A 12,106-nucleotide genomic window follows, 5' to 3' on the forward strand; every position below is an offset into this window, starting at 1 on the left:
TGTAATTAGGTACCATTTCATCTGCTCACTACGCAGGGCAAAGAAAATGGATTTGAGTCCAGTGACCTTGACATCCATTAGGTATCATCTCAGCAGCTGTTGCATTGATGTGGTCGCATGGCCCCAACGATAACCAGAGCAAATAAAGGAGCATTAGCAACCATTACAAGTGGAAAGCCAGGAGTCAGCAGCACACCTTTGTGACTCCCACACTCCCAAGACTATTATTTAAAGGAATTTGTTGAAGGCACCCAACAAAATAACAGATACTGACCTGCGGAGTTTTACGGCTGTATCCAATTTTTAAAAATCAGCCGTCCGGTCACGCGATCGGATACAACGCAATGCCAACCACCTGGATTTCTGTGAGAGTCTTACCGAAAATAGACAACTGCAGCTGCCCCATGGGGCGCCATGTTGACTAACAAGGGAGTGTACACTACAGGAGAGGAACCAATTGAAGTGCACTTACATTCCAAGACTAGTTGGGTGCCAATCATGTTACATGACTCTCGTCGAGAGAACATTAGTTCTACGAGAGTCAGAGGCTGATCTATGATCTGTTTTCTTTCAATAAATACAATGATAAGGATGATTTTAGGGTTGGTAATACTGATCCTAAACCTGCACTTAGGGTAGTCTCGTCTTAGGGCATAGACAAACTGCGTCACTGCCTACATCACTAGTTTATTGGCTGAATAAAATACTCGCTAGGAAGATCGAGATCACGCAGGTTACTTTTAATGAGTGCATTTCCCAAGTGGCTAGTTTGCGTCAACTACCTGCAAAACCACTGCAAAGATTTTGCCTGCAAACGTTGTTTTTTAATTGCAACGTTCTGTATTGTCCACCCCACGATTTGTTGGGAGTGTCCCCTGAATCCCCCCCCACCCCTATTGAGGTAGTGTGACGTAGTTCCTCTACACCAAAAGAGCCCATAATTGAAACCAGACTCTAGTCACCGACTGCCAACTTCTAGTCAATTTGGATCTGACACTGCAGAGGTTTAGCAGGAGGACAGAGGAAGTGGTGACCGTACAGGGTAAGTGGTATTATCTTTAACAGGGGTGTCAAAGGCATTTTCTCCCAGGGGCCGCATTTGGTCTTCAACAAGGTCCGGCAGGCCGCACTGAATTTGTTATTTCAAAATATTGTCCTCCATCCTTCATTTCTGGAATTTTCAATGCACACATTCAAGAAACTGTTTGTATGTAGGTCCATTATAATTGACAGTTGATTTGGTTTTAGTCATTTCAAAGTATATATATATTTATTTAAAAACACCCGTGGGCCAGATTGGACCCCCCCCCCCCTCTCCCGGACTGTATATGTTTGACACCCCTGGTATTGTGAACATGCCAGGAGCTCAGGCCATAGGCATCAGTGAGAGAGATGGTTTCACACCCCTGCAGTGATAATTCACACTCAGAGAGGGTTGCCTGAGAGGTCACTGCTGAGAGGGGACACATTCCCCACTCTGGGTGGGCGAGAGGGTGTCACTGTCAAACCCCTGCAGCAACGTAACCTCTCAGTCAATGTGACACCCTGAAACGGATAATACACCCCTACAACAAAACCCGAAATCAAGATCACATTCACCACATTAGCACATATGTCTTGAAAAGGAAGTCATGTCTCCTTTAAGAGATCAAATGACAATTTAACACCGTTTTCAAAGAAAGCACTTGATCACTGATAAAAAGGCATGTTATGCTATACAGAACAATTGATGACAACAGCAGATATGACCAGACTGATGCTGTTTGATAGACTTCTGAAATCTGATGAACTTCTGTTGACACCCAATCAGTGACATTGAGATGGGGCAGGTGGGATAGCATTGGCTGGCCTGTGCCCCATCTCAGATTATGTAACTTGTATTTGGAGCCAAAAACCCAGATGACAGTATCACTGGGATCTGACATTGCCATCTAATCCATCTGATGCTTCTGAACGCTCCCTTTAGCGCTGCCCAGTCTCAGTCAGTATAATCTAGCAGACATCTCCAGACCTGGAGGCGCGCGCGAGCCAGACCGACATTCCCGTTCACACTAACGTGCTGCTGGTCTAAAAAGTAACTCAAAAAGCTTCTTGTGATAGAGAAGCATATAGGCCTGCCAGCCCATCACAATTTTCCTATCAACTGTGCTCACATTAGAGTTTCAGCTGGATGTTAGCGGTTTGTATAATGGGAGATTGTTGAATCAATGTAACCAACAATGAAATTCTTTAGACTAATGTTCTTTCATAGCGCCACATGTAAAGGATGCACTTTCGATTGGGCCAGCAATCGATAATGGGACCGCGTTCACACCTGCTCTCCATTCGAAAACGCAGTTGCATCGCAGAGTTTACTGGTGAGCCACAGAGAACTCAGCAAAGCCCAAATCTCAGGACACAATCACGAACGGTAAATTAACCCCGGTTTTGCAGTAGCCATTTGGGGCCCTCTCATTCTCAGAACAATGGTAGTGTGAGTTGGGGCTATAATAGGGGTACGTTTGGTGCCGAGGTTAGTCAATAAATCGATTAAATGAACATAGAACTTAGGCTACGCATACAGTTGGGTGTCCAGTCACCTCATGCGCCTTGACACGGTTTTTTTAGGGAAAGGAAACCACCGCCCAAAACAAGTTCACCGACGTTGTAGACGTCACATCAAAATCCAGTTTGAAAACATGGGCTTTCAACAACGAACGTTTGATCGGTGTCATTTCGTAAGCTTTGTTTAGATAACATCGTTTAACGCGAAAGCAGCATGAACATAATAAAAGGCACCGAAATGGCAACAATGTATCCAAGAAATTGCTTATTGCGAGACGTTTGCTGGCTCGAGCTACATCGTATCAATACCCACTCACCGTAAGAATGTCGAGGCACGCTTCGCAGCGTTTCCCCCCCACAAATTCTTTCAGGTACTGTTGTAGGCGACTCCTGTTTTTAAGGCTACTTCCTCGCTGGCTGGACAAAAACAGACCAAATATGTCGGTGCGGAGGTTATAAACGTAGAGGACAAACAATCAAACGTGCAACTGGCTCCCTTCACTGGCAAGCTTCGCACTGACGCTGTAGTTTCAATTGACTTGTTCAAACGGCGTGCATCCCTCTTTAGTAACGTTCCCGGGACCGCAGAAGCTACCTCTCGGGACAGAGGAATGAGTGGCGTTACCACAAAGTCGAGCGAGGGTGAAATTGCAGAAGCACCCCCCCAAAAAATCGATTTATTCAGCTAGGACCAATGAAGAACCATGGCCTGAGGTTTATTTAAAAAACTATGGATGATGTCATATGCTAAACCACTGCCCCTCCTTTTATTTTCTGTGTGCGAGAGTGCCTGGCCCCCATCCCTCATCCATTCTCTCTGTGTATGAAGTTCCAAAATCCAGCTGCATGGCTAATATTAACTACTATATATAAACTACTGCAGACCTACACTGGATGCCTGCAAGGCCAAACGAATAGGCTAGGCTACATAAGTATGTATACATAAGAGTCTGTAAAGGTTTCAGTTTCAGTTGGTTAAAAAAATCGATTTGAATGCAATTGATAGTTTCTTGATATCAATGAAGAATAGGCACATTTATTCAACTGAGAAAGGCATTGTTCACACTCCTGGTCTGGTTATGTCTTATTTATTAGCATAATGTCATTGTCCGATGAAAACCTTGTAACTCAGTTTTTGCAAAGCAGTAACTCAATGTGCTCTGAACATTTCATAACTCTAGGGCCAACAACATTTACCCCAAATAGTTTCGGAAATGTCATAATTGTATGTTCGTTAATGGGAAAATATGGTCATTTTATCAATTTCCTGAAAAGCTTATGTTCTGGAGATTAAGTTATCAGACAGCGACAATAAGGTGCATTTGTTGATGGTGCTTATGAAGACATAGAGCCTCAGCTCCTTTGCTGCATGGCACTGACTGCCCACAATGGGAGTGGCAGCTTGCTTCTGTTCCCTCAGTTGCAGCTGCTGGCTTTACAATAGGAATCAATGAAAAGACGGGGAACATACAAAGACTATGAAATTGACAGAAAGAGACTGAATCGGGCCAAGAAATCTGACATCAACTAGTTTGTTATACAGCAAGATGACAAAGAACAACAAATGAATGAGGAGTCTTTGGGCAAAGAAAAGTCCCAACTCACAGTGTCAGGAGAGGAGAGGGTTAGACTGGAAACAGACATGATGCATTCACTCTGGACGAGTGATGTGAAATATGTAGACATTGGGATCCTCACCATTCAAACTGCCTTTCTTACAATGTGTGTGTGTGTGTGTGTGTGTGTTTACCGCACCTCATTATAGTGTGTGTGGAAGCGGGTGACTCATACAGTTCGTCTGACCCCTCTGTCTGTCTCAGCTATTCACAGGGCTCTGGCAATTGTTACATCTGCAGCCTGTCCGCCTTTACTATCGTCGAGGGCTAATTGCAGAGACTGGGGAACCAAGAGCCTCTCCCCGACCCCATAGCTTTTATAGTGTGTGTGTATTCGGCCACAAACTAAGATCCTCAATTGGGTTGTTAGTAAAACCACAAAATCCAGTTAATTCCTGTTTCTGCCCACCCATCTCAATGCTCTGTAATGTTGTCCTATAAGGGTGTGGCTCAGTATTGGTCTCTATGGGAAAGCCTGTGGCAATGAAACAGGGATTAATTGTTAAACCAAAGTGGTTTCTTTCATCCCCCTATTTGACTTGCTGGCCCACAGTCTTCCAGTGAGGTCTTGTTGTTTCACCCATCTGCCAAAACAACACCAGTCCCGGACATACTTTGTGTCTGCAGCTCCGTCTACAGCTGCATACGCTGCCCATGGCACAGAGCAAACAACCATGCAAGCCCACACACATACAGAGAGGCTAACAGACAGAGAGAGTGACTGGCAGATATACAGACAGACAGAAAAACAGACCAGTGTAAAGGATGTGAAATAGCTAGCTAGTTAGCGGCGGTGCGCGCTAAATAGTGTTTCAATCGGTGACGTCACTTGCTCCGAGACCTTGAAGTAGTAGTTCCCCTTGCTCTGCAAGGGCCGCGGCTTTTGTGGAGCGATGGGTAACGATGCTTCGTGGGTGACGTGTGTTGATGTGTGCAGAGGGTCCCTGGTTCGCTCCCGGGTATGGTCTAAAGTTACTGTTACACCAGCACACACACATGTATAATGCTGAAGAAAAGGGTCATGGTGGTCAATTTCTGACCTGGGTACGAAGTATTTAGTTCACCAAGACAACAGTTAGAGGGAACCTCATCTCAAAATATCATGGAAGCCTAGCGCGTCACCCATTTACTACAGTAGCTTCTCTCAGTCATCGTTGTTTGGCAGTCGGGAAACGTGAGACCACCTTTGACACACTGGAACACATTATCAAACGACAAATGAAATACTATAGAAATAACAATGCCACAGACACCAAACCCATTGAAACTTTAGATTGTAGACCATTACCTCAGCGTAGTCATTATGTATTGAGGGCACCATGTAACAACCACAAGCATATCCTCAGGTCATTACAGGTCTCTAGTGCAAAAGGCATATCTCGATGAAAATAACTTGTACGAATAAAGGTTAAATGGAAAAACAATATGGGGGTGTAGGGAGATCCCCAATGGGCTGGACGATTCTCTTCTCATCACTCATCTTGAAAAAAACGTATACTTAAAAACTTGGGAATCAATCAATCCATTATTAACACAAGGGAGTAATCTAATAATTTATTATTGAAATATTGAGAACAAACAAATTGGTACAATTTAAGGCCAAGTGGCAAACAATAATCCCGGCATTAGGGATGAAGGTGTGAGCATGCGGGTCTGGCAGAGGAGATGTAGTCGTTGTGTGTGTGTGTTTGTATTTGGTGTGGGAAAAAAGAAAAACAATAAAAAACCCAACGCCAGCATCAAGTGGTGTGCACATACACAGTGGACACACCCAGTAGACTACTAGAGTGCAAAAACAAAGTGTGTGTCACTGAGATGGGCGTGGGCCAAGAGCCCAGCTAAAGGATGGGCAGCCAGAACAGTACGTAATGGATGATGAGATTAGGTTAAGTGGGCTGTAAGGAATGATGTGCTGCATCAGCCGCCAAAGGCTGCTTAGGAAAGGTACGTTACCAGGCAGTGGAGGCTGCTGAGGGGAGGACGGCTCATAAAAATGTCTGGAACAGAGCGAATGGAATGGCATCAAAAATAATGGCCGGAACGGAGAAAATGGAATCAAAAACATGGAAACCATGTGTTTGTTACCATTCCAGTAATTTCGCTCCAGACATTACCACGAGCCCATTCTCCCCAATTAATCTAAACTGCACTTTCTAAATTTACAGTATCTATTACAGTGAAAGAATTCCATGCTATTGTTTGAGGAGTGCACCATTTTGAACATGAAAAGTTATTCATAAACAAATTAGGCACATTTGGGCAGTCTTGATACAACAGCTTGAACAGCAATGCAATGGTTCATTTGATCAGTCAAAAACTTTGCACATACACCGCTGCCATCTAGTGGCCAAAATCTAAATTGCACCTGGGCTGGAATAATACATTATGGTCTTCATCTTGCATTTCAAAGATGGTACAAAAAAAATATTAAAGAACGGTTGTTTTTTTCTTTGTATCATCATTTACCAGATCTATTGTGTTATATTCTCCTACATTCCTTTCACATTTCCACAAACTTCAAAGTGTTTCCTTTCAAATGGTAACAAGAATATGCATATCCTTGCTTCAGGGCCTGAGCTACAGGCAGTTAGATTTGGGTATGTCATTTTAGGCGAAAATTGAAAAAAAAAGGAGCCTCCTTAACCTCATTAAGAGGTTTTTAAGGTGCCACCAACTTCCTGTGTTACCAGGATATGGGCACAAGTGTTCTATTTAAGGAGATCTACCATCGCCGTTTTGATATGTGGACTGTGACGAATTTGTGCATATTGAATGTTACATGAATTGTGTAAATGTATCTATGGTATTTGTTGTACTATAATACATTTTGTCTTCGGTTGTATTCGATCCCTATTGTCTCTCTCTACCTAATAAACAGATCTTGGATGTAAGGTTGTCTATTCATCCTCCTTTAGGATGTTATTGTCTGAGTCTTTGGGGTGCAAAAGCCCTTATTCCCCCTTCTGGTAACTTCAGGTAATTACATCCTGAGGTAAACTCATGATTTTTCTTCACACACTTTATACTGTAAGCTTGACTATGGGCTTGAGTTTCATGCAAACAATATATAACTCAAAACATCAACAAAGCAGATCATTTTACCAGCTTTGTTTGATCAAAATCAAGTGGTGAAGAACCCAAAGTATGGCTGCGTCCTGATTCTTCACCCTTTAAAAAATATTTGCACTTGCACACTTCCGGTCATGGATTTAACAAGTTGAAATTCTCTCTAGCCAACGATTAAACCAATCCCATTGCTTTTAAATTCATCGGTGTGCAAATGCAGACTTCGGGAGAAGGGTGGAGAATCGGGATGCAGCCCAAAGCAATTGCCACCTCCTCCTTCTCCGAAGTATTTCCAGCCATGTGAACAAACAGGCATTTAATCATCAGTGGTTTGGCATCATACCGAGTGTGGCACAGAGATCCAACATACTCAAAACAATGTTCAAGTAAGATGAACATAAAAAAAAAAAGATTACACAATGAACTGTATAAATGTCTACAGACTGCTCGGACCTCTTAAGTGTCTAATACTACAATATACAAACGCCAGGCCAAAAACAAATCCTGTTGGTGTACTGCTTAGTTAAGAACATACATTTAATTTAAATGTACTATATCACCATTCAAATAAGAGCTACATGACTCATCACTAACCGACAGACAGGCTATGGCCCAGTATCATTTCGGCCCCTAGCCACTTCTCGTGGCCTCTAGCCCTTTGGTGTTCTCAGATCCTAAAGAACGGATATGGTGAAAGCTCTGCTTTTAGCCTATTTGGGAGGTTATATTCACATATAACTTTGCCTACACCTTGGTTCTATGGAATCTATCAACGCCAAAAGGTTCGCTTTTAGAAGTAGCTGGGACCGAAATGGAAGCAGGCCTATAACCTATTTCCTCCTCCTTCAAAGGTGATTGGAGTACAAAGCTCAATGCATGACCACTTTCTGGAGCCTGAACCTGAAGACCACGCTCCCCTTAGGCGTTTCTCTCTAGATACATAAACAACCCAACATAAAAAAAAAAATAATAATAATTTAAACTTTCACAAGGACAAAGCAATTGGTTTGTTTTAAACTAGACATCATTATGAGACGGAAAACAGAATGGGAACGAAACATACGTAAGAACATTCTTCTGGGTCAACACCACAAGCATTACTGCAATGCTCGCAAATACCCCATCCCCCTGGCCTCGTTTAGCTGTCCTGCCTGCTCGTTATCCTCTCCCCGTTACTCGCAGGCAGTCTTTGTTCTTTAGACCAGTCGGATACAATTTGCAGTTCTCCATCCATATTGTCCATGACTGGAGCACAGGCCTTTAAAAATTCACACACACAAAAAAAAATAGATGAACTCTCCATTTTCCAATCGTGTAGTTTCCTCATATAAGGAAGTGACATTCAGGTCAGGCAAAATTGGACAGTCATATTTCCATTGCGACCGGAATGTTGTGCCATGGTGGGTCTTTGTGAGACTCGGGAGTAGACTTGACTACTTCACTACGGATCCCCTTTTCAAATGAACTCTGACGAAGCAGTGTTCAGCACGCAGCGACAAAAACCATCATTTGTTCATCGTGAACAGGACATGTACAGTGTAGAACTTGACACATACAAAATCAACAACGGCACTGACGTTTACCCTGTGTGCTGCGTCATCGGATTAACACCTACTGAAACCACTGGTACTGTAGGTGTGCTTGAGATGATGCACTGCATCTCTTTCTGTGTCCAACTTAAAACTATAGAACAATTCTATGGATATTGTTCCTGGAGACCAGAACCAGCACCTGGGTGTGAGTACTGGTTTTTTAATTGATCGGTCTTAAAAACGCTGAAATACTATGGCTGCGTTTAGACGGGAAGCTCAATTCTGATCTTATTTTTACCAATCAAATCAACTCTGAAAAAGATCTGATGTGAAAGGTCAAAAGGCCAATTAGTGGGGGGGGGGGGGGGTCCGAATTGGGCTGCCTGTCTAACCACAGCCTATTTGGCAGGAGATTTGTACAGCAAAGAGCAAAGATTAAGGTCATTGAGTGAGCCATTGGGTCCAGGCGCAGTGCAGGGTTTAAGTTCAATTGACTTGTACTGAGTTCAGTGGTGGTGACCACAAAGAGCTGTGGCCAAGCCAGCCTTGCTCTCAGCAGTTCTTGATGGGCTTGCGCCTCATGACAGGGCAATGACATTCTTGCATGAGTCATGTGAATTGGACTTTAGTGCTCTCTCCTTAGGGACAGTTGAAGTGCTACTCCAGAGCAGTCTCTGGCCTAGGATGAAGTACGCATGTCAATGTCATCAACCTTCATATATAACCAGAACTTCTGACATTAAAAAAAAACATGCTTTGTCCAGTTCTTGTCCCTTGTGCAGCTTACTGAACACCTAAAAAATCATGTAAAACAATTAAAAAGCAGCTAAATGTGCTAACAAGACATTGCACTATGGCCCTCAGCAAGTATGGATTGTGCGTAAATCCCAATTTTGGCAAAACACTGTTCTCTTTCTGTGTGGGGAATGCGGTGTTGAGCTGTATATTACTGTGCAACATCCCTATAACATTCACACAACGCAGGTGGTCTAGTCAATGAATCCACTCAAAAAAGACTAGGCTTTCAGCTCATAGTCCTGGCTCATGCCTGAACCAGATTCGATGGTAAAGACAATGAAAATCTGGATGCAGTGCAGCGCTCCGGGCCAGCAGAGAGCGCTGTAGGTCCAGACACCACAACCCAGTCAGTTCACCAAAAGGACATCCTCGTATGTTGTCGTTCTGAGGGAAGAAACAAGCACTTAAAACGATAGCGCATACACATGTAGAAAAACATAAACGTCTCTCAACCGTGATAGAAAGGATAACAGTGAATGCATCTGTTATTGTCTGGTCATTGAAGTGGCATCTACTGCTGATCATTCTACAGGGGAACATCCATCCCCATCAAGGCTAGTTGGAGCCATCACCATCAACTTACAACCGTCTGACTCCTTCAGATCGGCAAACACTGAAGAGGTTAGGAGCTGGAGGGTGGATTCTGAACCTGGCCTTGACTTCTACCTTCAGTCTTGACCTGTGCCCTCTGACCCACCTGTCACAGCAGCAGAAGAAGGAGCAGGGCGAGGTCTCGAGGCCCCGGTACATGCCCGAGCTGGGCGTGTCAGTGCACTCTGCGATGAAGGCGTGCAGGTCCGTAATGTGGTAGGGCTCCTGGGTTTGGTGCTGGAGGGACAGGAGAGGAGACATGCATCAATGTTTAGGGTTATCTCAAATGGCACCCTATTCCCTATGTAGTGCACTACCACTGACCAGGGCACTGTCTAGGGAATAGGGAGCCATTTGGGACACAGCAACCGTGTGTACCGTGATCGGTTGGCTTTCACTAGGTGTTGTCGTTTGGAATTGGCTTCTGTTTGTACCGCTATGAGCAGCGAACATGAACGTTCTTCATGAGGAAGGCAACTCTAAATATGAATCTACATCCCACAAAATGTATTGTGTAAATCCAGCTATACGCCTCAACTCCAAATGAAAGTAAAAGACAAGCAGCAAATAAGAAATTATACAATGCTTATCTTTTACATTCATTTGGATTAGAGTCTGTTTAAAGGGACACTTTGGGATTTTGGCAATGAAGTCCTTAATCTACTTCCCTAGAGTCAGATTAACTTGTGGATACCATTTTTATGTCTCTGCGTGCAGTTTGAAGGAAGTTGCTAACTAGAGTTAGCGCAATTGCCAAATAGCATTAGAGCAATGACTGGAAGTCCAGGGTAACTGCAAGCATGCTAGTAGATACTATTGTCTTCCAGTCATATTGAGAAATTACCTCTAACTTCCTTCATTGATAAAGGGCTATAATGACTCTTGGCTGTACCTTGATCTCTGAAAATGCACATCGCTGAAGAACATTTTCAAATTAAATCTCACTGTGGATGATGAGTTTTACTGTATTATTTACACAGATCTGAGCTCTTTTGCCTGACGAAAATGTCGCCCTTTGTTGTTACCTTGATGGTCTCGTAGGCACCGGTGATGAGGGCGATGAAGAGCGACAGTACCATGTAGATGAAGAGGGAGATGAAGGTGTACAGGTAGACCTGGCTGAACACCCACACCAGCGTGCTGCTCTCCTGCATCTCAGAGAAAGTCACAAACATGTCGTCGCCGTTGATCAGCGAGAACAGGCACTCCGACACCATGGAGAGAGAGCGGAACTGACGGAGGGCGAGAGAGAGGGAAACAGTTCAATTACATTTCATGTACAGTGTGGCAAAAAAGTATTTAGTCAGCCACCAATTGTGCAAGTTCTCCCACTTAAAAAGATGAGAGAGGCCTGTAATTTTCATCATAGGTACACTTCAACTATGAGAGGCAAAATGAGAAAAAAAAAAAATCCAGAAAATCACATTGTAGGATTTTTATGAATTTATTTGCAAATTATGGCGGAAAATAAGTATTTGGTCAATAACAAAATCTTATCAATACTTTGTTATATACCCTTTGTTGGCAATGACAGAGTTCAAATGTTTTCTGAAAGTCTTCACAAGGTTTTCACACACTGTTGCTGGTATTTTGGCCCATTCCCCCATGCAGATCTCCTCTAGAGCAGTGATGTTTTGGGGCTGTTGCTGGGCAACATGGACTTTCCCTCCAAAGATTTTCTATGGGGTTGAGATCTGGAGACTGGCTAGGCCACTCCAGGACCTTGAAATGCTTCTTACGAAGCCACTCCTTCATTGCCCGGGCGGTGTGTTTGGGATCATTGTCATGCTGAAAGACCCAGCCACGTTTCCTCTTCAATGCCCTTGCTGATGGAAGGAGATTTTCACTCAAAATCTCACGATACATGGCCCCATTCATTCTTTCCTTTACACGGATCAGTCGTCCTGGTCCCTTTGCAGAAAAACAGCCCCAAAGCATGTTTCCCCTGCCTGCTTCACA

General features: G+C 43.6%; 2 protein-coding genes across 5 annotated transcripts in view; both read right to left on the reverse strand.

Annotated features, from left to right (window-relative positions):
* Positions 1–3,456, reverse strand: part of si:ch211-214c7.4 (uncharacterized) — a 40,123-nt gene extending 36,667 nt beyond the window's left edge. For all 4 annotated transcript variants that reach the window (XR_016485816.1, XR_016485815.1, XM_021557225.3 and 1 more), the window contains exon 1: positions 2,862–3,456. The gene's annotated coding sequence lies outside the window, so the exon portion shown is untranslated. The remainder of the gene's footprint in view (positions 1–2,861) is intronic.
* A 2,245-nt stretch (positions 3,457–5,701) lies between these two features.
* Positions 5,702–12,106, reverse strand: part of LOC110485962 (mucolipin-1) — a 29,043-nt gene continuing 22,638 nt past the window's right edge. The window contains exons 12-14 of the mRNA XM_021557226.3: positions 11,173–11,379; positions 10,254–10,384; positions 5,702–9,940 (exon numbers count right to left, since the gene is read on the reverse strand). Coding sequence (XP_021412901.1) covers positions 9,904–9,940; positions 10,254–10,384; positions 11,173–11,379 — 375 coding nt within the window. The 3' untranslated portion in view covers positions 5,702–9,903. The remainder of the gene's footprint in view (positions 9,941–10,253; positions 10,385–11,172; positions 11,380–12,106) is intronic.

Source organism: Oncorhynchus mykiss, chromosome 13 (assembly GCF_057628025.1).
Source record: "Oncorhynchus mykiss isolate SJ-2025 chromosome 13, ASM5762802v1, whole genome shotgun sequence".
NCBI classification, from domain to species: Eukaryota; Metazoa; Chordata; class Actinopteri; order Salmoniformes; family Salmonidae; genus Oncorhynchus; species Oncorhynchus mykiss.